Below are 27,956 nucleotides of genomic sequence, written 5' to 3'. Positions count from 1 at the left end.
CAGGGCCAATGACTTGTCACACTCAGGTAACAGAAAGCCCTCCAGTCACTTTTTAGTCACATTAATGATCTAATTTCAATTAATAAAATGTCCAGTACAGTACTCTTCAAAAATGTCCTGATTAGGAGGAGGACTCTGGGAGGATGGTGGAGCACCAGGAATCTGTCTCCTCACCTAGACAACAATTGTACTGACAGAATCTGTCTGATGTAACTGTTTTGGAACCCTGAAATCTGTCAAAGGCTTGGAACTTCCAGGGGAGACTTAGGAAGTAAGTTGTGGTTAAGTTCAGTCAGGTTCAGCTCTTAGTGCTTTAGCAGCTGCTGGTCTCCTACCCCTCCTATGGTGCGGGCAACTGTGCAACGTTCCTAGAGCAGCTTGCACACAGATTGCAGGGGTTAGGGTGGGCAAAAAGGACCTGTCCTCTAAAATATCAGAGATTGGTGCTCTGATCACTGATTGCTGCTTCTCATCACAGACAAAGGAATAAGCAGCCAGTGTTATTGCACCTCCTCCATTGTTGCAGGTTCCTCCCCCTCCTCTTAATTTTTCTCTTTTCCCTCTTTTGAAAACCAGACATTAAAGACTAGGACATTTAAAAACATACAGGAAGAAAATTAGAAAGTGATTTTGCATGCCCAGGGAAAGACTCAAAAAGACCTGAGAATACCTTAAGTTTACACCTCAGGCTGGTCCTTGGCACGGAGATGGCCTATAATGATTTAAAAAATTAAAAATAATAACAATAATCAAAAACAATAAAAACAGCAAACCTTGTAGACGGCAGAGAATCTGATTTCCAAAATTACTACATTATTAGATTCAGATGTCCTGTGTTCAACAAAAAAAATCACAAAGCACACAAAGAAATAGAAGAGTGTAACCCATTCAAAGGAAAAATTTAAATCAATAAAAACTGTCCCTGAAAAAGACCCAATGGCAGATATGCTAGATAAATACTTTAAAACAACTGTCTTAAAATGCTTAAAGAAATTTAGGAAGATGTGGAGAAAGTCAAGACAGCAATGTGTGAATAAAATGGAAATATCAATAAGAGATAAAACCTAAGAAGCATCCAGAAAGAAGATTGAGAGCTGAAAACTACAATAACTGAAATGAAAAATTAACTAGAGGAATACAAAAACAGATTTGAGCAGGCGAATAAAGAATTAGTAAGCTTGAAGGTAGGACAATGGAAATTATGGAACCTGTGAAACAGAAACAAAAACCGTCAAATAAAAGTGAATAGAGGGCTTCCTAGGTGGCACAGTGGTTAAGAATCCACCTGCCAATGCAGGGGACATGGGTTCGATCCCTGCTCTAGGAAGATCCCACATGTTGTGGAGCAAGTAAGCCCATGCGCCGCGAGTATTGAACCTGCACTTTAGAGCCCATGAGCTACAACTAATGAGCTCATGTGCTGCAACTACTGAAGCCCACGAGCCTAGAGCCTGTGCTCCGCAACAAGAGAAGCCATGATGGTGAGGAGCCTGCACACCACAATGAAGAGTTGCCCCCACTTACCGCAACTAAAAGAAAGCCTGTGCACAGCAAAAAAAGACCCAGCATGGCCAATAAAATTAATTAATTAATTAATTTTTTAAAAAAGTGAATAGAGCGCAAGGGACATGCGGGAAACCATCAAGTGGACCAGCATACACATTGTGGGAGTCCCAGAGGGAAAAGAGAGACAAAAGGAAAGAAATAATGTCTAAAATCTCCCCAAATTCCATCAAAGACATGAGTATAAACATCCAAGAAGCTCAACAAACTCCAGGTAAGATGAACTCATAGACCCACGTTGAGACACACTATAATCAAACTTCCAAAAACAAAGACAGATTCTTGAAATCAGCAAGAAAGAAGCAAATCATCACATACAAGGGATCCTCAATAAGCTTATAAGAAGGTTCAACTTTCAGAAGCCAGAAGGCTGTGGGCTGATATATTCGAAGTGCTAAAAGAAAAAACAAATGTCAACCAAGTCTCATATCTAGCAAAACTGTCCTTCAAAAGTGAGGGAGAAATTAAGACATTCTAAGATAAACAAAAATTGAGGGCGTTCAATACTGTAAGGTGTTCCTTGCAAGAAATGCTGAAGGGAGGACTGCAGGGTGAAATGAAAGGACACTAGACAGTAACTTGAAGCCTTGTGGAGAAATAAAGATCTCAGTCAAGATAAATACACGGGCAGTTATAGAAACTGGTATTATTGTAACAATAGTTTGTAACTGTCCCTTTTGTTGCCTACATGATTTAAGAGACCAGTATGCTTAAATAGAAAAAAAAAATTAATCTGAAAGCTAGTACTTTTCTAATTTTTGTTTGTAACTCCAAATCTTGTTTTCTACATAATTTAAGAGACTAATACATTTAAAAGAATTATTAGGGACTTCCTAGGTGGCGCAGTGGGTAAGAATCCGCTTGCCAATGCAGGGGACACGGGTTCGATCCCTGCCCCAGGAAGATACCACATGCCATGGAGCAACTAAGCCTGTGCGCCACAACTATTGAGCCTGTGCTCTAGAGCCCATGAGCCACAACTATTGAGCCCATGTGCCACAACTACTGAAGCCCGTGCTCTGCAACAGGAGAGGCCACCTCAATGAGAAGCCCACACACCACAAGGAAGAGTAGCCCCTGCTCGCCGCAAGTAGAGAAAGCCCGTGTGCAGCAATGAAGACCCAACACAACCAATAAAATAAATAAATAAATAAATTTATAAAAAAAAAAAGAATTATTAGTTTATGTTTTTGGAAACACATGTATAAAGATGTAATTTTGTGACATCAATGATGGAAAGGGGCGGGGAAAGCTGTAAAGAGCAGAGTTTTTGTGTACTATTGAAGTTAAACTGGTATGAATTGAAATTAGAGTGTTGCAACTTTAGGATGTTAAATGTAATCCCCATGTAACCACGAAGAAAATAGCTATAAAATATACACAAAAGGAAATGAGAAAGGAATTTAAACATTTCACTACAAAAAATAAACACAAAAGAAGACAGTAATGCTGGAAATGAGGGACAAAAAAACTTAAGACATATGGAAAACAAATAGCAAAATGACAGATGTAAGTCCCTCCTTATGAGTAATTACTTTAAATGTAAATGGATTAAACTCTCTAATCAAAATACAGAGATTGTCAGAATGGATAAAAACACATGATCCAACTATATGCTATCTACAGGAAACTCACTTTGACCCAAAGACACAAACAGATTGAAAGTGAATGGATGGAAAAATATATTCCATGCAGATATTAACCAAAAGTGAGCAGGAGTGGCTATACCAGTATCAGACAAAATAGACTTTAAATCAAAAAAACTTATAAGAGACAAAGAAGGACATTTTATATTTATAAAGTTTCATTATAGAAAGAAGATATAAAAATTATAAATATTTACACACCTAATGACAGACTGTCAAAAATGTATGAAGCAAAAATTGACAAAATTGAAGGAGGAAAAACAGTTCTGCAATAATAGTTGTAGACGTCACTACCCCACTCACAATAATGGATAGAAAAAGCAGAAATAAGATAAAGAAATAGAGGACTTAACACAATAAACCAACAAGATCTAATAGATATCTAATAGATACATAACACTTTACCAAACAACACTAGTATACACATTCTTCTCAAATGCACATGAGACATTTTCCAGGATAGATTATATGTTCGGCTACAAATGAAGTCTCAATAGATTTTTAAAAATTTGTCATACAAAGTATCTTCTCCAACCACAATAGAATGAAGTTAGAAATCAATAACAAAGAAAACTGGAAAATCCACAAAATTGTGGAAATGAAACAAACACTTTTAACCAACCAATGGATTAAAGAAAATCACAAGGGAAATTAGAAAATACTTAAAGATGAATGAAAACAAAAACATAACATACCATTTTGCTGTGGGACAAAGTAAAAGTGGTGCTAAGGGAGAGATTTATAGCTATAAATGATTCCATCAAAAAACAAGGAAGATCTCAGACTTCCTAGGTGGCGCAGTGGTTAAGAATCTGCCTGCCAATGCAGGGGACATAGGTTAGATCCCTGCCCCAGGAAGATCCTGCATGCGGTGGAGCAACTAAGCCTGTGTGCCACAACTATTGAGCCTGCGCTTTAGAGCCCGTGAGCCACAACTGTTGAGTCCATGTGCTGCAACTACTGAAGCCCACGCGCCTAGAGCCCGTGCTCTGCAACAAGAGAAGCCACGGCAATGAGGAGCCCATGCACCACAATGAAGAGTAGCCCCCCCACCTGCAACTAGAGAAAGCCTGTGTACAGCAACGAAGATCCAACACAGCCAATAAATAAATAAATAAATAAATTTATTAAAAACAAAAACAAGGAAGATCTCAAATCAACAACCTAATTTTATGACTTAAGGAACTAGAAAAAGAAGAATAAACTAAAAGCTAGCAGAGGGAGGAAATGATAAAGATTAGAGCAGAGGTAAATAGAGAATAGAAAAACAGTAGAGAAAAACCAATGGAAACAAAAGTTGGTTCTTTGAAAAGATCAACAAAATTGACAAACCTTTAGCTAGATGGACTAAGAGGCACAGGCAACAAAGGAAAAAATAGACCAATTGGGCTTCATGAAAATTGTAAAATTATTTGCATCAAAAGATACAAATAAACATAGTAAAAAGGCAACACACAGAATGGGAGAAAGTATTTACAAATCATATATCAGATAAGGATTGATATCCAGGATATATAAAGAACTCCTAGAACTCAACAACCGCAAAAAACCTGATTAAAAAATGTACAAAGAACTTGAAATGTACAAAGGCATTTCCTCAAAGAAGATATACAAATGGCCAATAAGCACATGAAAAGATACTCAATATCATAATCATTAGGAAAACAGGGAGATACCACTTCACACCCTTTAGGATGGCTACTATCAAAAAAAAAAGGAAACAAGTATTGCTGAGGATAGAACCTTTATGCCCTGTTGGTGGGAATATAAAATGGTACAGTCATTGCGGAAAACAGTATGGTGGATTAAATTATAGTGTTATATCAATGTTAAATTTTCTGATTTTGATCATTATACTTTGGCTATATAAGACATACTAGTTTTCAGTTGCCACATAACAAAGTATCACAGATTTAGTGGCTAAAAAACACCCATTTATTATCTCACAGTTCTGGTGGTCAGAAATCCAGATGGCCTTAGCTAGGTTCCCTGTTTAAAGTTAACATGGCTGAAATTAAGTGTGCCGGATTGGCCTCTTATCAGGAGGCTCTGGGAAGAATCACTGGGTTGTTGAGTTGCTGGCAGAATCAAGTTCTTTGTGGTTATAGGACTGAGGTCCCCGTTTTCCTTTTGGCTGCCAACCAGGGAGCATTCTTAGCTCCTAGGGGCTGCTCCCAGGTCCTTTCCACATGGCCTTGTCCATCCTTAGGCCAGCAATAGTATGTTGAATCCTCTTCGTTCTTTGATGCTCTGACTTCCTCTGCTTTTAAGTGATTAGTGTGATTACATTAAGTCACCCAGACGACATCTCTTTTGCCATGTAACATAATTACGGTGTGATACCAGTTCACAGATTTTGCTCACACTCCAAGGGGCAGGGATTAGGCAAGGGTTGGAGTCACTGGAGCTCGTGTTAGAATTTTGCATACCCCATAAGAGAATGTCCTTTTTCTTGAGTATCATACATAGAAGTATTTAGGGATAAAGGGAGGAATGAAAATAATTTAGCCTCAAATGGTCCAGAAAAAGATTAATTTATATATATAATATACTTTAAAGCTCCCCAGGTAACTCTAATGTGCAGCCTGTACATATACGTATATATGTATTTATTGATATATATTATACATATATAGAGAGGAGGAGGAAGGAGGGAGAGAGGGCACATGGGCATGATAAAGCAAATGGAACAAAATGCAAATAATTGGAGTTCCTTGTTTTATTATTAAAACTTTTCTATAGGTTTTAAGTGATATCAAAAATTGACAAAAAAAAATTAGGAAACAAGAGTCCAGTCCTTGTGTAGTGGTTAAAAAATCTGGACTTTGTTTAAAGCTGAAGTTTCTTGCCTCTCCCACCTGCTTTAGGTCTAGAATCTGGAATCTTGCCATAGGAAGAAAGAAGTTCTCCTCCTACCCCCCAGCTTGTTCTAGGACTTCTGCTGCATCCTGGCTGGGAATGGTGGTGGATAGGTGGGGAGGAGAGGTGCAAGAATTACATCTATGTAATCTGATACCAGTTACTCGTAGTTGGGATAATTGAAAGCTGATTCTCCAAGTGTGTTTGTGGGTTCTGCACACCCCCAAACCCCCGTCACTGGAGATCTCTCACTGCAGTGGGTAATGTCTGCGTTGGCAGTCTGCCCCATATGGGCTCCTTGGGGGAGCATCGCAAATAGGCAGATGTAGGCAGTCCCTTTAAGTGGCTCCAGGCCTCTTCTCTTTCCCTGCAAGGCCAACATCTGGACCATGGAAAGCACTTATATATCCTTTTCTCTGAAAAGCTCTGTGAATGTAGGCTCTTCCCAACATGGCCACCACCAAGGAACTGGTGGTCAGTTTATGCCTTTAGTCCTGAGATTCCTAAGCAGCCCCACAGCTCCAGGAAATGCAGGTCACATGTCATTCCCATTAGCCTTAAGGTCAGAGGAAAGTAGCCCAGCCCAGCCCACCCTTCCCCATGGTAGTGTGGAGGGCTCACAATACACTTGACAGCTCTTTCCAGAAACATCTCTATTATCCAGCTTCCTGACCTCCTCGCTCTCAGCACTTTGACTCCCTCTTAGTGGCAAGGGCTTGGGTTACAGCCCAGTGTTTCAGCCACTGTTTCCAAGTCAGCTTCAGTGGTCTAGCTTTGGAATGGGGGAGAGTTGGCTCCTATTTTGGGGGGGCCTTTAGCCAAAACAGGCAGACAGAATCACACTTTAATATCCTGTTGCATATGTTTATTGCTATTCCTGATTTATTGATTTTAGATATTATCTATTGATTCCTACTGTGGAGGATGAAGATATGGCCCTCTTACATCATCCCAGGCCCCTACTTCTCTTCCCTCCATCCTTTCAGAACAGGTATATCATACTTTTTTGGTGAATTCAATGTAAATTATTTGACTAATTATGATTATGTATTATTTACTTCTAATCAAAGTGACATATTATGATGATGTTTCCTTCGCTGTAGGATTTCTCTTCCCAGGAATTGAAATTTTTTCTTGTTTTTTAATTTGCTAGTTTTCTGTACTATCACCAATTCTTCTCAAACTCTCCATGGAATTATATAACTCATCTGAAGAGTCTTTTCCACATGATCAAGTGTCCTGTGACCTATGGGTATCACTTATTTTTCCTGGAAACTTCTGTCATTGGGTCTTCCATTCCTCTGCTGTATCTAAGCTAGGTATTCTTTAGGTCTGCTGCATAGCCATGGCCGTAGACATTCCTTTGTCTCTCTCCTATTTCCTGGATCTGTTGCTTCTTTTAGGTTCATGTCTTCATTTTGTTGGAGCACATCCTTCAGTGACTTTCCAAGAAACGGTTCACAGGAGGAAATCTTTTCAAGACTCTGTATACCTGAAAATGCCCTTATTCTGCTCTCACAATTGATCATTTGTTTGGGTATAGAATTCCAGGTTGAGAATAATTTTCCTCAGCATTTTGAAAGCATTGCTTTTAGGTTTTACAGGTGCTACTGAGAAATCTAAATCTTTGAACACAGCCTATTTTTCCACTCTGAAAGGTTTTAAGACCTATTCCAGTGTTTTGAAGTATTTACTGCTTAATAATATGGATGTTTTTTCATCTTTTGTTCTGGATATCTTCCAGGTGCTTCACTTCCACGTGCAAACTCACATTTTCCACTTTGTGGGAAAATTTTTGTATTATTTCTTCCTTTCTATTTTCTCTTTTTTCCGAAAAGTCCTATTAGTTTAGATATTAGACTTCCTAAATCGAGCCTCTGGATTTGTTTTATTTTTTTCTTTTCCTCCTGTTTCCTGCTTCTATCTTTTTTGTTCTACTTTCCTGGAGATTTCCTCCACTTTATTTTCTAACAATTCTATTTAATTAAAGTTTTTTTCTATCATGTTTTTAATCTAAAAGCTCTTATTGCTCTTTTCATGGATAACCGTCATGACTTTTCTCTGTGGGAATGTTCCAGTTTTGAGGGGAGAGGGTTGAAATTTTGTTTTGCTTCCTGCAGTATCAATAGTTCCTTCAATCCTTTTTCTTACTTGTTTCATGTTAGCAGTTTGCCTTAGATAGATATCTTTAGGCTCATTCATATTTAAGAGGAAAGCCTTAAAAACTGGCTGGAAGCTCTGTGTGCATGGCTGGGACTCGAGGGGTAGGTTACACTGTACGGTGACCAGCTGTGAACCTGGGTGTGTCAGTGACGAGCCCACCAAAATCTGGATCCGTAGGTCTTTAGGGGAAGAAGCCTGGGGAGGGGCAATTCCGTTTCTCCAAAGAAAACTTCCAGCCTCCTGCTTGGCTGTACGCAGTGTCCTTGGAGCTAAGCAGTGCAGCGTCTGGCCTGTAGGCTGTCTTCCTCTGTTTGGACTGTATCTCTTCTCCTTCATTTCTCACCAGCCTCACCATCCCAGTCCCTGAACCTTTCTGGTTAAGTTTTTCTGTGGACTAATCTCTCTTCTCCTCCTTGGGGGAGGGTGGTGGTGTTTTCTGGTTTCCTGGAATAGGTGAGAGGACCTGGGCTTGACCTGGTCTCTCCTTACACACTACCTTCTGCCACAGGTCCTGGCTTTTTTGGGGATTTGGAGGTCAAGTTCATTTCTTTCTCCTTGTTACCCTTCTGCTGGCATTTGGTGTTCAGCTCTGTTAGTTCTTCTACTAGAATGTTAGTTCTTCTCATTTTTAGTACAATGTTTCTCTTGGGCTTATACTTCTTTTTATTATTAGTATTAGTATTCCTTTGCTCTCATTTTAGAGATGTTTAAAGAAGGATATGTGTTCAATCTGCTACAGATTAATAATTTATTATATTTTTATTAATAGTAAATATGTGGATACACACCTAGACACATGAACGTATAAATATATTCGAGTGATCCAAAGAAGACTAGTGAAAATTACCTCCCTTTTACCTTGACCTTCGGTCCCTCTGCAGAAGTACCCACAGTTACTAGTTGCTTGTATATGTCTTTCCAAAGAAAGTTTATACACATTCACATAGATACATAAAAAGCATGTAAGTAGAGATTAGTGGATTTTATTTTAAATTAAGAAAGCAGTTTCTTCCCATACCCCTGAAGAATATTCATATTTTCAATAAAGGGCAGTGCTTAACCCAAAGACACGAATCTCTTCTAGTCGGACTTCAGGTTCCACTGCAGGTGGCAGACAGCGTTAAGGTGCCCGTGCAGTTAGTCACCTGCTCCAAGGCCAGCTGTGGGTGTCGCCGAGGGGCACGTGTGTGGGACAGTTGTTGGTGGCCCTCTCCCACTTCTTGTGTGCCTTTCTTTATCATCCCTATCTTCTCTCCTTCTATTTTGTCCTCTGTATTTCTTCCTATTTTCACCCTTTCCCCTCTAGATGCGTTTACCTGACCCCTGGCTCCCGTGGCTGAGCCACGGAGCTACAGGGTACACCCCAATCTGGCCGCCTTTTGGGTTTTAAGAATAAATTGGCACCCTAGACGTGTAAGCTTTCATCATGTCCCTGGCATGATTTTATTTTAGGAAATAGACCCCTTGGCCTCCCTGCATCTTGGAGGCTGGCTGCTTGCCTTGATAGTCCAGAGCTGTGACGTCACTGTGACTCTTCGTCCCTGCAACAGGGCCTGCTGCTGCCAAACCAGACTTGATCTCAAAACTGGAGCGGAGAGCTGCACCCTGGATCAAGGACCCAAATGGGCCAAAGTGGGGTAAAGGCCGTCCTCCAGGTGGGTCTTGACCTGCTGGGTTCTGAAGGGTATGTCCGGGGACCTAGGCAGCTATAGCAAGTCACACAGTGTTAGTTCAGCCGTTCCCATGCTGAACCTATTGTGCACCAGGCCCTGTATTAGGCCCTGGGTAGAAAAACATAAGAAATTAACCCTGCCTTCATAGCATAGAAGAGTCTGAGAAACTGGGATAGCCTAGGAAAAATAAGGAGCTTTGATGAGCAGAAGTGAAACAGGGACTGTGGTAGAGCTGATGGGGGAGGTGCGTGGTGGCCACTGGTCATAAGGAGCCTCATGACCCACAGGCTGTGAGCCTCTTACCTCCCTTCTCCCCTGCTCCTCTGGTGTTTAGTGACAGCACTGTGGGTCTGTGAGAAGTTAGCAACTTACTGGCTAATAGCTACTGTGTAAACTTCTATTACTCCTACTAGCTACTGTGTAAACTTCTATGCCTCCTTGTTCCTGAGGCTCATAAGAAGACATGGATATTTAACCTCATTTCTTGGTGGTGCCTCGAAAGAGGGTTAAAACCATCCAGTAGCATCTATGGCCAAGGTGGTTAATTAAGCTTATTAGCATCTGATGTCACATGGTCTCAGGGTAGCTGTGTGGATAGAGGGGGGAGGCTGGCTAAAGAACCCACCAGGGTTAGCAGACAACTCTTGGGGAGCCAGACTGGCTTTCAGAGAAAATAATGGGAAAGAGTTTAAATAGAAGCCACAGAGATTTCTAGAGAGGTGGGTCACATTCATCTTCTCTGCTTTGCACAAGGGGTACTCGTTGAATTGGGGTGTCTTAGCTGATTGCAGAATCCTGAACAGCAAAACCAAGCACAGTTTGATTTGCCCCAAAGGGAAGAAGACAATGGTGGCGGCTAGAGAGGGGCACACCCAGGCCTCGGCTGTGGGGTCTGCATTGCTTCCCGCTCCTCCTGTGCAGACGTGTCCCTCCTACTGCAGTCCTAGCCTCTGTGAGGTAGAAGCAGATGGACGGAGGAAAATCGAGAGGACTTACAGACCCCGCTCAATTCAGAGGTCGTGGTTTGGGCAGTTCCCATGGTTAGTAATTGACCCAAAAGAGACCAAGCTCTTCTGCTCAGCTTGCAAAGAAAGACCTAGTCTCCACGACAGATCATCCCGGTTAGTCCGTGGTTACACGGGTCCTTTTAAAGTGGAGACTTTAAAGTACCACGAAGTCAGCAAAGCACACAAGCTCTGTGTCAACACCATGGAAGTCAAGGAAGATGCCCCGCAGGCTGCCCTCGTCCCCGAGATCTCCAGTGACCTGATGGCCAACATGGAGCACTTTTTCAACGCTGCCTACTCCATTGCCTACCACTCGAGGCCCCTGAACGACTTTGAGAAGATCCTGCAACTCCTCCAAAGCACTGGGACCATGATTTTGGGCAAGTACCGAAATCGCACCGCCTGCACTCAGTTCATCAGGTACATCTCGGAGACGCTGAAGAAGGAGATCCTCGAGGATGTCCGGAGCTCCCCGTGCGTGAGCGTGTTGCTGGACAGCGCCACGGACGCCTCCGACCAGTCCTGTGTGGGCATTTACATCCGCTACTTTAAGGGGATGGAAGTGAAGGAGTCTTACATCACTCTGGCCCCACTCTACAGCGAGACGGTGGATGGATACTTTGAGACCATCATCTCTGCCCTGGACGAACTGGACATCCCCTTCCGGAAGCCTGGCTGGGTGGTGGGCCTGGGCACCGATGGCTCGGCCATGCTGAGCTGCCGGGGAGGCCTGGTGGGGAAGCTCCGGGAGATCATCCCCCAGCTGCTACCGGTGCACTGCGTGGCCCACCGGCTGCCCCTGGCCGTGGTCGACGCCTGTGGGGGCATCGACCTGGTCAAGAAGTGTGACCGGCACATCCGAACGGTCTTCAAGTTCTATCAGTCCTCCAACAAAAGGCTGAGTGAGCTACAGGCAGGCGCGGCCCCCCTGGAGCAGGAAATCACCCGCCTGAAGGACCTGAACGCGGTCAGGTGGGTGGCCAGCAAGAGGTGCACGCTGAACGCACTCATCGTGAGCTGGCCTGCCCTGGCCAGGCACCTCCAGAGCGTGGCGGAGGCGGGAGGCCAGATCGGGCACCGGGCCAAAGGCATGCTGAAGCTGATGAGAGGCTTCCACTTCGTCAAGTTCTGCCACTTCCTCTTGGACTTCCTGGGCATCTACAGGCCTCTGTCCGAGGTGTGCCAGAAGGAGATCGTGCTCATCACGGAGGTTAACGCCATGCTGGGACGCGCCTACGCGGCCCTGGAGACCCTCCGTCACCAGGCAGGCCCCAAAGAGGAGGAGTTCAATGCCGGCTTCAGGGATGGCCGTCTCCATGGCATCTTCCTGGACAGAGTGGAGATGGCGGAGCAGCGGTTCCAGGCGGACAGGGAGAGGATGATCCTGACCGGGATTGAGTACCTCCAGCAAAGGTTTGACGCGCACCGTCCCCCACAGCTCAAGAACATGGAGGTGTTTGACACCACGGCCTGGCCGAGTGGGAGGGAACTTGCCAGTTTTGGGAATGATGATATTCTTGCCCTGGCCAGGTATTTTGAGCTCTCCCTGCCCCCAGGATACAGCGAGGCAGCACTGCTGGAGGAGTGGCTGGGCCTGAAAGCCATCGCCAGGAACCTGCCATTCTCCATGCTGTGCAAGAACGCCCTGGCCCAGCACTGCCGCTTCCCCTTGCTCAGCAGGCTCATGGCGGTGGTGGTCTGCGTGCCCGTCTCCACCTCCTGCTGTGAGCGCGGGTTCAGTGCCATGAACCGGATCAGGACCGATGAGAGGACCAAGCTCTCCAACGAGGTCATCAACATGCTCATGATGACAGCAGTGAATGGTGTGGCGGTCACAGAGTACGACCCCCAGCCCGCCATCCAGCACTGGTACCTGACCTCCTCAGGCCGGCGTTTCAGCCATGTCTACACCTGTGCCCAAGTGCCACCCCGCTCCCATGCGAGTAAGTACGCGTGACAGAGTTCCTGGGCATGGGGAAGCAGAGGAAGAGCATCTCAGCTTCCCAACCCCATGCTGAGCTCAAGCCTGGTACAGTCTGCTCAAGTCAGCTGTCACAGTAGGCTCGCTCCAAGGTGTCATGTGCCCGGCCATTTGCTAGACCCGTGGGTGCTCGGGACAGGACGCCTACCCTCCAGGAGCTATGATCGCGCTAGAGAGGCAGGACATCCACACTGCGGGCCACAAGGCACAGAGCTAAGAGCAGGAATTTCCAGAGCGAGGCTGCCCAGGTTCAAATTCTAGTCCTGCCGCTAACTAGCACGTGACCTCGGGCAACTTAATCTCTCTGTGCTTTGGTTTTTCATCTGTGAAATGAATTAATAGATGTAAAGTGCTTAGAACAGCGTCTAGCAAGTTCTGCCCATGGCGCTCTTTAAAGGTTCAGACTACTATGGAAATAACTCGAGGGTGGACCAGTGAGGGCAGAGACACCACATTCCCGTGGGGCTATGCAGACCCTTTCTGCAGAGGGCAGAGGTTGGTGCAGGTCAGAGGGGCTGTGAAGACTGTGCGGCATGGAGGAGAAGGTTGGGGGTTTCAGGCAGTCCGGGAGGGGTCCGTGAGGAAAGCCTCTCAACTAGCCTGGAAGGCTGAGCGGGGACAGGGCTTGAGGGGGAAGTGATATCCTGGAGGCCAAGTTACTAAAAGTCTTAAGCAAGAGATTTTCCTCTTTTCAAGTAGTCCCTAAACACCAAAGAAAACCAGAGCTTCTCCAGGCTGCTCCTGTCTCACTGAACAGTGACAGAGCCCTGATTTTTCTCTCTTGATGTCTTCCTGTAGCGGGTCTCCGTCCTGTTGCTTCCACTCTCACTTTACCTCCGGGTCCGTGGTCATCAGCAGTGGACTGGCCTCAGGGTTGACAGAGGCTGCGTAGGAAGCGGGTGACCCTGGACCTGCAGCTGGGCAGTGGGTGTGGGGAGGGGGGCTAGTAGAAGGGGAGACAAGAAAGAGGGTGATTCCAAGATGGGGGTCCTTCACCCACGCATTTGTTGAGTTCCTCTCCGTGCCCTGCCCGTGGGGTGAAGGAGAAGAAGATGCTGTCGGCTGTGACCTTTTGCGGGTTGTAGTCATAGGGCAATGGGGGTAGTACATCTGAAGCAAACAGGCCACACTGCCGGATTTCATATAACAAAGCCCTCCTGCCCAGGCAGTTCCTCACCCTCGGCACTGTTGACCTTTGGGGGCCCGTCCTGTGCCTGGCCATCCCTGGCCTTTCCCACTGCAAACCCACTGGATACCAGTAGCACCCACCCGGCTATAGCAATCAAAACCATCTCTGAACTCTGTCAAATGTCCCCTGGGGGCAAAATCGCCCCCATGAGATGCACTGCCCCAGGGTGGAAGAGTCAGCAGAGTAGGACTGGGTCAGGCCCCCAAAGAGCAGTCCTTGTCTGCCCCTAGTCTGTTCTGCCAGGGGTTGTTCACCGAAAATAGCTTGGGGTGCAGGTGGTTGTGGGGAGGGGATTATCATCTAATCTGTTTTCTCTGTCTGACTGTGCCCTCCCTTTTCTCCTGCACGAGGGGCAGGGCTCAGGAAGGAGAAGATGGGAGCGCTCCGTGTGGAGGAGGCCGTGACCCAGAAGCCGCCCATCCTGTCCTACAGGGAACCGGCAGAGGTCCTGACAGCCTGCGTCCTGGAGCCTCCCCATGGACTCCTGTGTCCCCACCCCAGCCAGGAGGCCCCGGGCTGTCCTGAGAAAGCGCTCCTGTAGGAGCAGGAATCGAGGGGTTGCTTTGGAGACCCCCTGCTGCCCTGGCCCTTGTGACCGTGGTGACAGGCCCTGGGATTCTAGGCGGCCCTAGAGCCTTTGTTTGGTGGGGACTCTCTAAGCACTGGGAAATGGGCAGTGACAAGCGAGTTAGGCCCACATCCCAGGGAGGCAGGAGGCGCACAGCCTGTTTATCAAGGCCCTTCTCTAAGCTGAACTGTGACCTCACAGCACTTAAATATGCAGAAAAGTTATCTCAAGCTCATTTTAAGGTGCTTCAGGAAATAATCCCATCATGAAAGATTTCACCACATGTTTTGGTGGCAGGAGAACTTTTCTGAAGTAGGAGAGATGGTTGGGGGTGGGGGCTTAAAGAAGCACTCCAGCCCCTGGGTCGTTGGGGAGCATCCCGGGAGGCTGCCCACAGCCTGAGTAGCGTGGGGAAGACCCACGGTGAGGGGCACAGGTGAGCAGGTCTAGGGACAGCTGGCCTCGCGCAGGGGTCTGTCCCCCCGGCTCCACGGCAGAAGCAGGGAAGCCCCAACCTCAAAAGGGAGACTTGCATCAGAGACTCTCTTCCCTCCTCCCAGGGTCCCCCTTTAGGTTGCAGCAAGCAGAACCTCTTTGCAGAGAGCAGTCAAGAGAGTTTGTCCTCCTGCAGCTTCTGAACAGGGGAGGAGTGTTTCCCTGGAGGGAGCCTGGCGCTTCCCACCAGTCATGGCCCTTGTGTTGTGCCAAGCCCCGGTTTTCTACGGAGCAGAGCGGACACGACGAGTTTGCCCTTGGGGGGCTTGGGATCCCTGTCCCAGCTCTGCCGCAGGCAGTGATTCAACCATGATTAATCCCGTCCTCTTTTCTGTGCCTTGGTGTCCCTCTCCGGGAATTGGCAGCAGAGAATCCAAGTGCCTGCTGGCACCCTGGCTGCCATAGCACTGCTGGATGACGGCGCCCCCAGCTCCCACACTCGGCCCTCATGCTGCGGAGTGGACTTGGCTGCTCTTGGCTCTTGTCTTTGTCTTTTGCCACCGACGTGCTTATTATGGGAAGAGGTGCCCTCAGCATAATGATCTAGTCCACTCTTCCCACAGTTGCTCTGGGGACCAGCCTGGGAATTACTAGGGATATTTGTTTAAATCCACCTGGTCAGAGCCCCAGCACTGTTTCCAGCAAGGTCCCCAGGAACTTCGTGGGCTCATTCAAGCCTGAGAACCACCACCCTGGCTGCACAGAAGGGTGTCCCACACTATTTGGTTCCCGTTGCCCTCTCCCCATCACCCCATCTCCCCATCTCCCCTTCCACCCTGAAGTAAAGCACTTTCCTTCCAGGGCAGCTGCTTTGGGTAGGCTCCTAGGCTGCTTATCGGGCTGAGGATGATGTAGTGTCTGGGTCCCGCCTTCCTAACCACAGGTGGGAAATAGGGGGGTGGGGGTGGTTAGAGGGAAGGGCTTCTTTGCCAGTGCCTTTCTCTTGTTTTAGATGGGCAGGAGGTAGTGCTCCATCCTGGCCTTGCTACCCAGTTCCAGGAGGGCTCCCTGCTCTGTCCCGCAGGTCCAAGCAGTCTGGCCCTTGAGCAGCCATCTGTCCACTTCCCACTCCTAGAAGGTGCCGAGAGCCCCGGAGGTGCTGATACCGAGTGTCTACCTGTCTGGCAGTGTTTCTGACTCTCCCTTCCTAGCACCCCACCCTTAGCACTTAGCCTTAGCGCCATCGCTTTCCTGTTTTCTTCAGCTTTGAGCCAGGAATTCCATTCTCACTTTCTGCCTTTTCACCTGTGGCACTGTCTCCCTTCCAGCCCTGTGTCCTGGGGGCTGAGGTGTACCACAGGCCCTTGGAGCTTGAATTCTGGCAGTGTTACTGTCCACGTGGCCAGGATGGAGTCCAGGCCTCCCTCCCACATTCACGTGGGGCTGTATGGGGAGGTCAGGAATCTGCCCTAAGCCAGGTGCCGCGGCTATGAATCAGTGGGATGGAAGAGAGAAGGGACCGTTCAAGTGGGAGTTATAGCCCCCACCCTATCCTTAGGGATTCCAGTTGAGGTGACTTTCCAGCAGGCATCCTCCCTGTGGCATCGTCCATCCTTTAAGAATTCTCAGAGCAAGAGGCTAGTCCTGCAAGCTGTGCTGTGCGTGAGTGCCACACGCACAAGTCCCCGTGCGAGTCTGGGCATGGAGGTGGAGGCCAGCCAGGGACGCCCCTGCCCTCCACATCTGTGCTCTGAGGAAGCCTCCAGTGCCCGCTTGTGACAAACTTGGGCCCCTTGAAGCGGGAGGGGGTTGGGGAGTGGGGGATGACGGAAAACGCCATTTATTGAAGGGATTTGTACTACCCAGTTTCTCGAGGGGCACGGGCTGCTCTGGCTCTCCTGTTAGCTAATGGCAGAGAGGACACTGACCGTTTTGTGCAGGACCCCAGCTGAAGCACGGTGAGACCCCTTGCCCAGTCAGGCCTCTTTGTTTTGTTTCAAGGCTCTCGCTGCACTCCAGACCCCAGGGTCTGGAGACCCTGTTCTCGGAGAGCCTTCTTGTTTTTGCCTCACAAGAAAACAAGCTGAAGGGCATTGGGAATGGAAGGAGCAAGCTCTCTGCCTTTCGCCAGAGCCCTAGCCATGCCTCCACCCTGGTTCCCTACCTGTGAACTCCTCTGACTGATGCCCACAGGGCTCGACATTCTGAGTGACCAGCATTATAACTGACAGTTTGAGTTCAGTAGCCATAGAGACCAGGCGGGAGGGAGAGACCCCGGCCCCCTGTCCTAGCCAGACACATGGGATTGTAATCTACTCCAGACCCTTTTCTTCCCTTGAAACCCAGGTTGAGTTCCTAGGGTGCTAAGTATTTAGCAGGACAGTGTGAAGATGGGCCAGTTCCCTCAACCAGGTGATTGGCCCAGGGATGTCCTCTCCTCCTCTGGTTTCAAAGATGTGCAAAACCACGTGCAAAACACGGTTTAAAAAACCATGTCTGATTCTCAACCTTTTGCTCTCTGAATAAAGCAGAGTTTATTTCCACCCATGCCTTTGTCCTGTAAACCTCGTAACCAAAACGAGGAAACCCGAGCAGCTGAACAAAGCTCACACTCTGGTTCATCAGAAAGCCCGCCCCTGCCCCTCCCCGCCCCTGAGTGACGCGCTGGCGCGCCTGCGCAGGTCGGGCTGGCTGCAAGCGCTCCCCCGGGCGGCCGCGTTCTGCTGCGCATGCTCGGCGTCCACTGGGCGGCCCCGACCTAAGGGTTCCCAAGCATCTGCAATTCAGACCTGCATCCCTGCCTGAGCATCCCGCGCCCGGCCATGACGGAGCACTCCTTCGCCCTCCCGGTCATCATTTTCACCACGTTCTGGGGCCTCATCGGCATTGCCGGGCCCTGGTTCGTGCCGAAAGGACCCAACCGCGGGTAAGGATCGCGCGGCCCAGCCTCCCGGATGACCCCTCCGCGGCCAGGCCCACCCTCTCCCCGCGGCAGCGGCGGCCCGCGGTGCAGCGAGCACTGGTCCAGGCGCACGCGCGCGTGGGCGCATGGCGCCCCACTCCTCCCAGGTCTGCGGTGGGCCGCGTCCGGCAGGGAACAGGCAGGTGGTCGGGGCCAAAGGGCAGAGACGGTCGTGCTTTAGAAAGGTGGAGACAGCTACGGGTCACCCCCTCCAGCCTGTGAAGGTGAAGACTGTGGCTAGCCACTGCTACATTTTGTCCACTCCTGCCTTGAGCATCTGTCACCCCTTCAAACCTCACTTTCTGCTCAGGTAATTGGCGGTGATGAGGATACTAGCCTTTTAAGGTTGCTGTGAGGGAACCTTTTAGTGTATATGAAACTGTTAGTGCCTGGCACATATTGTATTCCATAATTTTTAGCCAGTAGCATTATTTTTTGAAGGTTCCCCTAGCAGGTTTCTCTACCTGTTGCACCATTTACTAGTTTCTGCATCATATTAACTTCAGCTGTAACGTGCTCTCTCCCCTTGATTACAAGTTCCTCGAGGTGGAAGATTGTCTTGTTCACCACTGTAGACCCAGTGCCCAGCACAGGACTGGCCCACGGTGCTTGGTAATGTTGAAAGAATGGATCATATGCTAATTTCTCTGGTACCAACTTCAAGTGGCATCAAAAAGGCCAACAGGAAAGGGACTGGCACCAGGAGCTCCTTCTCTGGTCCCGGCCAGGCCTCCTGAGGGCCCTGCTCCCATGCGTCCTGACCTGACGTCCTCTTCCGTTGCAGAGTAATCATCACCATGCTGGTGGCCACTGCTGTGTGCTGTTACCTCTTGTAAGTACTGCTCTCCCAGCTCAAAGTCAGCGGGGGCCTTTGTGCTCCCTTCTTTCCTCCTCTCCCAGCCCTGCTCTCCCCTCTGTCCTGGTGCTGACACATTCAGCTCTTCTGAGGCTGAGTCTGTAAAACACAGAAGAGAAGGCGGTTTGGAGCAGCAAAGAGCGATGGGCTGGACGTGGTGAACTCTGGGTTCTGGTTCTGAATGTAGCACGTGGACAAGCCTTGTCATGTGCATAGGCTACAGTTCTCTCTGTGAAATGAGTGCGTTGGGCCAGCTCAGCGCCTTTTATACCTGACGGGGCATCAGAATCACCTGGAGAAATGGTAAAACACAGCTTTCAGGGCTCCACTCTGGACCCACTAAACCACAGTGTTCACGACCTGCACTTGGGGATCCGTAGTTTTAGTGCGTGCCCCTGGGTGATTGTGACGCTGACAGTTTAGAACCACTGGGTGGGCAGCAGTCTTCAAACTTGGAAAAAGTCCCTAGGATGTAGAAAACATTCCAAGAGATGCGAGTACCTGGACAGTGTGAAGGAGTCAATTCATGTCTAGATGTTCTCTTTCTAAAAACTGCCATACCTGATAGCCCCTCCCCTTTTACAAAAGACACCCCGACATCCCTCCCCAGTCCTCCTGTGTTAGGATGCTCCATGTTTGAATCACCCAGGCTGCCAAACTGAGGAATACATCCAAGCTCTGATTTTGAGGGAGGCCTCTCTCGTGGTCAGTTAAGCCAGTGTGGCTTCTCTTTGTGCCCCATCTTACCTCTTCCCTAATCCCAGAGTCCAGCCGCAACGCAGGGGTCTTACACATGTACAAAACATCAACTCAAACCAAACTTAAACCCAAACCCACACGCCCAGACTGAGCCCCGTGCCGGCTGCAGTGTGGGTGGCTCCGTGGGACCCTTCCCTCCGGCAGCCAGACCCTGCGGCTGCAGGGTCGGTCATGTGACCAGAGGCATGGTGTGAGGCGTGCATGGCTAAGTTCCTTGTGTTGGGGCTCACACCCGCTGTGCCTTCCCTGGCAGCTGGCTCATCGCCATCCTGGCTCAGCTGAACCCCCTGTTCGGGCCCCAGCTGAAGAATGAGACCATCTGGTACGTGCGCTTCCTGTGGGAGTGACCGCTGCCGCCTCCTTGGCCCCAGGTACTGCTGGGCGTGGGCAGGGGTGGGGAAGGGCCCGGGAGAGGACGAGGTCAGGAAGGGCTGTAAGACTTGGTGTGTGTATTCGGGCATTCATTTATTAAGGAAGAAAAGTGCTGAGCACCTGCTTGCTTCCTGCCTGGCGCTGTGCTGGGCGGCAGGGATGGACGGAAGACCGGGGTCCTGGGGGAGCACGTGGGCCCAGCCTCGCTTGTGGTTTGCAGGCCCCAGAGGAGGCGCGGGCTGCAGACTCTGTTCTGAGTGAGGGGAGGGCAGGGGCAGGGGGCTGTCTGAGGTGAGCTGGGTGACCGGCACAGGCTCCCCAGTGAGGGGCTGGGGGAGAGGGGTCTCCACAGCGAGGCCCTGACTCTTTCTGTGATGTGCTTTTCAGGTGCCCCAGCTCTCTGGATGACCTTGGTTCCACTGTCCCCGATGACCCTTTTGTCAGCCCCACAGCTGTGTCCTGGTCCCTCCGTGCTCCCTCCCCCAAGACCTGCCTGGTTCTGGAAAGTACCGCCTTCCCCAGCCATCTGGGCCCCGGGAAGCCCCAGGCTCAGAGCCAGGCTGGAGCAGGAGCTGTCGAGCCCTCAGGTCTCCCCTGCCCCCTCCCGAGTAGGTCCTGGCCAGGAGCTGACAAGGGTAGGGCTGCCTTTTACAATGGGCAGCCCAAGGAAGGCCACGTGTTCTGTGGAGGAGGGCCTCTGGCCTGGGTGCTCGGAGCCTGGGGTGGGCAAGGCTGGAGAGGAAGCCCCAGGGGAGGAGTCAGGGCCCTGCTGCCGTCCTGCTGTGTGACCCCAGACGTGTGGGCCTCCTCACCTGTGAGATAGAGGGGCTTGATGGTGGGGGGCAAAGGCCTTTCTTGGAATTCTCCTTTAATTTTCTGACACATTTTGATGTGAATTTTCTGGAAGTGTTAAAGTAATGGGAAAACATTCACACAAAACATTACTATCCAAAGCAACATAGTAATTTGGATCAAGATTGAAACTGGTATGTTCAGCATCCTTTACCGTCACGAAGTCACTTAAATTGGCTGGCTCAGGAAATGCTATCTCCTCAGAATATCCTCTTCCCCCTTTCTCCCCTACCTGGGCCTCCCCACCTGTGGGTCAGCTCCCTCCCTTCCCAGAGGCTCAGCCAGAGCCCCTCACAGCAGCACGTAGGTCACCTGGAGCAAGGGAGGGCGAAGAGAGGCAGGTGTGGGCAAGGCATGGGCTGGCTCTGCTGGGATGCTGCCCGGCAGGGGAGCCCTGGCCTGGCGAGGGCCAGAGGCAGAGCCTGAGGGCATCGGGTCAGAGGGAACCTTGGGCCCCAGCCCGTGCCCTCACTTCTCCCAGGAGAGTCGGGTAGAGACCTCAGGCACTTGCCCACAGCCCCAGAGCTGATAGGAGTCCTGAGACCCTGCTCCACCATGTTGCCTCCCTGGGGAAGAAGCCAGTCTCTTGTATTTATTGACTGTTTATTTGATTGGCATTCTGTTTAGTGGGTATGATTTTTTGAGCAGTGGTGGAATGTGCTATGTCTCACCTGGATTTCTGGGCTTGGCCTGTTGCTCAGATCGGGGCTTCCCTTTGACATCCCACCCACCCCCTTTCCAGCTCCCTTCCTGTGCTGACCTCTGTGGCCCCCCTGGAGTGGGGGTGTTGAGTCTGGATTGTACTGTAAACCCGACCCATGTCTAGTGACTCATGAGCGGTGGGGAAATGCCTGTTTGGTGGCAAAGTCCTGGCTGAGGCCAAGTCTGCTGGCTGCCGCTCCTCTGCCCACCCGATTCCCATTTCCTCGGTGGGTGGATTTAGGGGACAGGAAAGGGGACTGGCAGCTGCTTGGAGCTGCAGCTCTGGAATGTGGACACTGAGAACTACGTTTTCCTGAGACCGGAGTGAAAGTGCGGCTGTCCCGGACCCCCAGAACCAGGCCTGGCAGGAGGAGGAAGACAGAGGACTCGTTCCAGTCGAACTTTGCCCACCACTCACCAGTGCCCCAGATTACAGAGTGCACGGCCCCGGGCTCTGCAATAAAGCTGGTCCCCAACATTCTAGAGTGTGGCCGGGCTCGTTCCTAAATACCTGGAGAGTCTGCTCTGCACCTGTCCTGGGTGGGAATCGGCTTCCTGCATGGGGCAGGGGGATGGAGTGAGCAGAGGGACTCCGAGGCCAGAGAAGAGAGCTTCTGGGAGGAGTGGCAGGAAGCTTGGGGGTGGGAGGTGCATGGAGGAGGGACCCTGAGTGCTGCGGAGCCATGAAAGGGTTGAAGCAGGGGAGTGATGTGACCCAGCTTGGTTTCTAGAATGATCTCTATGCGGTGCATAAGGGGCCCCAGATGAGAGTGGTGACGAGGATGGGGACGAGTGGGTGGATGGAAGGTCTAGTTAGGAGCTGAAGGGGACCAGCACGTTGGCCATGGGGGAAGGGAGGAGGTGGGATGGACCCTGCAGTGAGCAATGGGTGAAGGGGGTACCCAGTACCTGGAACCTCTAAGCAACAGGCCACAGGGGGCAACTGATGACCCAGGGTTTCCTGTGTGTCCTGGTGAGCTGGGTGTGTCCAGGACATCTCCCTGGAGACGCCCAGCGAGTGGCTGGATACCTGGGTTTGGAGATCAAGAGGAAGATGTGGCCTGAGACTTGGGATGTGTGTGTCTGCCCCTGAGTTCTCATTGAACCACTGGGCGGCAGCCTCTGTTCCCTGGGTCCTGGGGCGCGCCCCCCCCCCCCCCGCCCCGGGCATCTGTAGCTCAGGGCTGGCAGGACCCTCCCAGCACGCTGTCTTCCCATCCCTTCCTCCTCTCTGCCTGTGCAGCCATTCAGGGAGAAAGCACATGGGACGCCCTCCCAGGCTCTTTTGTGAGGATGGTGCCCCGCTCACAGGTCTCACCCCAGGTGACTGGGCACTTTAACAGGAGAATGAGGGCGGAGGGGAGGGGTGAGTAGGGTCTAAGTAGAGCCACGAGAGTGAAAAGTTACAAAGGGTTGGACAGTGTAAGTGTGACTAGGCCACAGACTGGGGGACAGAGGCCTGAGGCTTCCTGATTTCATCTCAGAGGAAGTGTCCTCGAGAGCCACTCCTGGGCTGCAGGAGATACATCTACATCCCAAAGGGACAGAGGAAGGATTCACAGTCGGAGGGAGGATTCACAGTCATAAATGCTCTAAGAAAAGGTGGAGGGGCAGGGGGTCAGAGGCCTACGGTCAGGTACTGGCTAGAACAGACAGCAAATTCTCCTGACAGCCCAGAACTTGGTCAGATAGGAACGTGATGGGGCCGGGTTGTCCCAGGGATGTGGCCTTAGGTGGCCAGAAGCGAGGCCAGGTTGGTCGAGTCTCTTAGTGCCGGGTGTGGACGGACTCATTTGTTTCACGCAAGAAGTATCTCCCACCCCTCTTCCCCTGCCAAGTGGGAGGCACATCAGTAAATGTCAGCCTCTGACACAGATGCTCAGAGAAACTACATGAAGCAAAATATCCCTAAAGACGGGCAGTGGCCGAGGGTGGGTACCCCTGCACCAGCCCTAGTGGCAGAGCGGAAGCGGTCTGGGAGACCATCCTGGGACCAGACAAGCCTGTGGAGAAGACAAGGCAGGTGAGGGCAGCTCACCTGCACATACAGAGGGTGACCAACAGAGGGCAGTGCCACCTGAGGGATGGAGACCTCCAGACCCGGCTGTGCCACCAGTAGGGGTACACCGCACTGCACTGATTTTAGAGGTCATGGCCTTACAGCGTGGCCGTTATGGGGTACAGGGATGATTTTCCAGGTGGTACCAGAGCCTGGGTGACATGTCCTTGAAGGATGTGTAATGACCATAGCAAGGTGCCAGGTATTGCTCGGGAAATCCAAAGGGCAAAGAACTAAGGGGCCTTGCCAGCTGGATGCTGCTCTGAGGCCAGGCTTCCCAACAGTCTTCCGTGACTTTCTCCTACCTCAACATCCTGGCACATTCCAGTCTATAATAGGGACACCATGAGCCCAGACGATCAATGGAGAGGAAGAGGTACATACAGAAGGTGACTGCTACTGCAGGCCACAGGGTCACCCCTCCCTGGAGGAGCACCCCTCCCTAAAGAAGGTCCTTGATGATGGCCTTTGAGTTGCTTTGAAGAAAAATCTGTTCATTGATAACACTGGGAACGCGAGGAGCAGAGGAGAAATCGAGTGGGGGTGGTCACCGTTCCGAGAAGCTCCAAGTCCATGTTCTGGAAGTGACCTTGGTTTATAAACCTCGGGGTTTCCAGGAATGAAGTCAGTTGGCAGCCACCACAGTTTTGCTTGACTTGGAACCAGAAGAGTGAGGGCAGGTGACCAAAGTCTACGCTAATGCAGCCCACGCTCCGTGTAACGAACCTGTGTAAGAATCACTCGGAACAAACAAACCCATAGAATGCTGGGACCAAAGCCAGGTCTGTTAGGACAAGGGTTCCCTACCTCTGTGCTACTGACAGTTTGGGCTGGATAATTCTTTGCTGGGGACGAGGGGGGGTGCTGGCGGGGGGTGGGGCGCTGTTCTGTGCATCGTAGGAGGTTTAGCAGCAGCTGTGACCTCTACCCAGTGGATGCCAGCAGAACCATTCTCCCTGCTCCCAGCTGTGACAGTCACACACGTCTCCAGCCCTTTTGAAATGTTCTCTGGGGGTCCAAGTCCCTCTCCCCCACCCCTATGCTGGGAATCACTACTCTAGAATTTCAACCCAAGTGATGAAATGTAATCAGTTTATCAACCCGGACAGGAGGTTGGGGGACTTTAAGGGAGGCTGGTATCCTGAGCGCCAGGAATCCCCGTGAGCCGTTCCCAGCAGGACCTGGAGCGTCTGACCTGGACACCACGCCCTGGGGAGAAGGAAGCACCTAGGCTTTAGGGGATTATTGGCTGTCTGAGCAGACTCTAATCCCAGCGCCATGTGGTCCAATAGAGGCCAGGTGGGGGGGAGTGGGGGGGTGCACGGCACAGAAGCCCAGTAGAACTGTGCATCCTGCAGGCATCTGCCCTGAAATGGGTTGGGATGGATATTCTCAGAAAGCCACAGATCCCCCACTTCAGCTCCCTAACCTCAGGATTAAGGGCCGGGATGGCAGGATGGCTTTCCCCTCTGCTGCAAAGGTCAGCCTTTCTTCCCCTAACAAAGACCCAGGGAGACATCAGGGAAGTGATTCTCTGCACCCCCCACTCTCTGTCACATAACCAGGAACACGGGGCTGGAAGGGTTACTGCAGAGGCTGCAGCCTTGATCCGTCGTGATACCAGGAGCAACAGCCGTGCCCTTGGTCTGCTGCAATTGCTTTGGCAAACATTTTTCTCATTTTTTCTTTCTGCCCAGCCTCCCAGAAGCCGTTGACAGAGCAGCTCAGCTCAGCTTCGAGGCTGAGATACAGAATCGAGACCTGGGCTGCCTGGGTTCAAAGTCCAGCTCCTCTCAATTATTAGTTGAGTGAAAGTTATTTAATCTTTCTGAGCTTCAGTTTTATTGCCCAGTTGGTATAATAACACTAGTGCCTGCCTCCTAGAGGTTGTGACTATGCGCTGAGAAGAATGGATTAAAGTGTCTGCCTCGTCAATAAATGCCATCAGTAAATCACATTACTTTTCCATAGTAACTCTTTACTTCCATGGCACCCTTCATTCTGCCAGGACCTCAGCTTCCTTCACCTTTTCCTGTTCCCACCACGGACACCACACTGATCCACCTTGTGGAAAAGGAAGCGGCAAGCCCCGAGTGCTTTGACATGTGAGACAGGACCCAGGAAATGTGCATGCACGAAAAATACCTGGGGCCTGTATTTCTATGCTTCGTGTCAAATGTCCTTAACGTTATCTATAAATATATTGTCCTCTTGAAAATACTAATGCTTTGGGGGAGTGGGGGAGCAGAGGGAATGGGTACTAGACTAGATCTGCTGAATCTCAAGTTCTTGGGGAAAATAAACATGTAAGAAATAACCAGGGGGACTTCCCTGGCGGTCCAGTGGTTAGGACTCTGAGCTTTCACGGCTGTGGGCTGGGTATGATCCCTAGTTGGGGAACCAAGATCCCTCAAGCCTCACCGCACAGCGGGGTACGGGTGGGAGTGGGTAGCGGAAGGAAAGAACGAATCTGGAAATTTCTGAAAAAAAAGCAGCGTATTGACAGGGACAGTAGCCCTCCCAGATATTTAAAAGTATTATAAAGTCACAACGTGAAAGGCGACAGAAATGAAAACAGTGGTGCTGGCACATGAATAGAGAGACACACCAATGGAAGAAAATAAGAGTCCAGAAACAAAGTCAAATTAATCAATATGGCAAAGCAAATCCGCAAGCAAAAGGTGAGTAGAGGCAACGAGCAGTTAGGACCCTCTCCCTACCGGCGGCAAAACAAATGCCAGCTGGATCAGAGATTTGGCAACTGTAAGTCAGACTATAAATGTACCAGAAAAAAACATCAAGAAATTAAAAAGAAATTATCTTGTAATGGGGAAGGTCTAAGCAGGGAAAAAAAGGGAAATCCAGCACTGATGAAGATAAAGTCTGATAAATTCAAATTTTCTGCAAGGCAAAAAAAAAAAAAAATTAAGGAAAGAAGATAAATGATAAACAGGGGAAACGATTTGCAACTCATGACAGACACAGGTGTCATCAAGATAAAAATGACACAAGTAGGTAAATGGCAAAAGTCAGGCAGGCAATTCACAAAAGTGGTAGAAATGACTTTTGAGCATGAAAAGATGCTTCCCATCATTTATAATCAAGGAAAGCAAATAGAAACAACAATGTAACCCCATCATTACCTATTATATTAGCAAAGATCAAAACTGATAATAAGACTACAGTAGACACGTATATCAGAAGCCACAGTCAACGTCCCTGCATCTCCCCTTGCTCTGAATACTTCCATGCATACCAGATGACTTCCAACTGCCAGCACCGTCTTTCTGTCCAGTGCCGCAGGCTGGAAGTGCTGTCAGGAAATTATTGCCATCAGCACACTCTTCAACCAATGACTGATGGGACTTGTATGTACACGCTCCCAGGGTTTCTCCAGCTCCAGGCACCCAGAGAGTGGATGGCTTGCGCTTCTGCCTTCACCATCAGACTTCCATGCCCCAAGCAGCCTACCAACCCAAGAGAAGAAACATGGGGAAGAGACTAACCACAAAATGACCTGGAGCCAAGTCTGGCCAAACCTCAATGGAAACAGAGTCACGTGAGCAAAAAATAAATGCTTGTCCTAAGCAGCACCATGGTGGCATAGCTGACTGATGCATGTTACTACAGGTAGATCTAGCTCAGGGTGATATATGTTATGTTTCTACTCTCTCGTTGATGAAACTTGCATTACTCCAGGTCTTCCTGTTATAAACAATGAGCATCCCTATACATGTCTTTGCGCAAATGTGCTGGAACTTCTCTAGGATGTGTGTCTCCATGTAAAGAGCAGAGTTGTGCGTGATGTTTACTTTCCACATTACAAGATATTGCCCAATTACCCTCCAAAGAGATTATTTACACTTCTACCAATCTTTTTTTTTTTTTTTTTTTTTTTTTTTTTTTTTTTTTTTGGCGCATGGGCTTAGTTGCTCCACGGCATGTGGGATCTTCCTGGAGCAGGGATCAAACCCGTGTCCTCTGCATTGGCAGGCGGATTCTTAACCACTGCGCCACCTAGGAAGCCCCACTTCTACCAATCTTATATGAACTCCTGGACTTCATTATTCAGACTTTTAAATTTTTTTCAATCAGGTAATGTGTGTGAAATGGTATCTTGTTTTAACTGGTGTTTCCCTAATAACTGGTGTGCCTCACTCTCTTTTCATCTGTTTGTTGACCATTTGGGTTTCCACTTCCCTAATATGCCTGTTCATACTGTTTGATTGCTTTTCAATTAGTTTTTTTTGGGGGGGGGGTATTTTTCCTATTGATTTATAGAATTTCTTTATGTATTTTGTATTTTAGCT

General features: G+C 49.4%; 2 protein-coding genes across 8 annotated transcripts in view; both read left to right on the top strand.

Moving 5' to 3' along the window:
- The window catches only part of ZNF862 (zinc finger protein 862), a 33,858-nt gene extending 16,231 nt beyond the window's left edge, over positions 1 to 17,627 (top strand). For all 7 annotated transcript variants that reach the window (XM_057731800.1, XM_057731799.1, XM_057731802.1 and 4 more), the window contains 3 exons: positions 9,782 to 9,886; positions 10,740 to 12,854; positions 14,432 to 17,627. In XM_057731800.1, coding sequence (XP_057587783.1) covers positions 9,782 to 9,886; positions 10,740 to 12,854; positions 14,432 to 14,622 — 2,411 coding nt within the window. In that variant the 3' untranslated portion in view covers positions 14,623 to 17,627. The remainder of the gene's footprint in view (positions 1 to 9,781; positions 9,887 to 10,739; positions 12,855 to 14,431) is intronic.
- A 122-nt stretch (positions 17,628 to 17,749) lies between these two features.
- Positions 17,750 to 22,058, top strand: ATP6V0E2 (ATPase H+ transporting V0 subunit e2). Its single transcript, XM_057731803.1, has 4 exons — positions 17,750 to 18,010; positions 18,831 to 18,878; positions 19,915 to 20,032; positions 20,421 to 22,058. The coding sequence occupies exons 1-3, from the start codon at positions 17,907 to 17,909 to the stop codon at positions 20,006 to 20,008; spliced, it is 246 nt and encodes an 81-aa protein (XP_057587786.1). The 5' UTR covers positions 17,750 to 17,906; the 3' UTR covers positions 20,009 to 20,032; positions 20,421 to 22,058.
- Positions 22,059 to 27,956: the final 5,898 nt, after the last annotated feature.

This window comes from Hippopotamus amphibius, chromosome 4 (genome assembly GCF_030028045.1).
Source record: "Hippopotamus amphibius kiboko isolate mHipAmp2 chromosome 4, mHipAmp2.hap2, whole genome shotgun sequence".
NCBI classification, from domain to species: Eukaryota; Metazoa; Chordata; class Mammalia; order Artiodactyla; family Hippopotamidae; genus Hippopotamus; species Hippopotamus amphibius.
This window is presented reverse-complemented; position numbering and strand designations above follow the sequence as displayed.

Excerpts from the sequence above, each read along its gene's own strand:
- ATP6V0E2 (XM_057731803.1), top strand. The coding sequence starts at position 17,907 with ATGACGGAGCACTCCTTCGCCCTCCCGGTCATCATTTTCACCACGTTC. Across the intron at positions 18,011-18,830 it reads CCGAAAGGACCCAACCGCGG|AGTAATCATCACCATGCTGG; the intron begins GTAAGGATCGCG and ends CTTCCGTTGCAG. Across the intron at positions 18,879-19,914 it reads GCTGTGTGCTGTTACCTCTT|CTGGCTCATCGCCATCCTGG; the intron begins GTAAGTACTGCT and ends CTTCCCTGGCAG.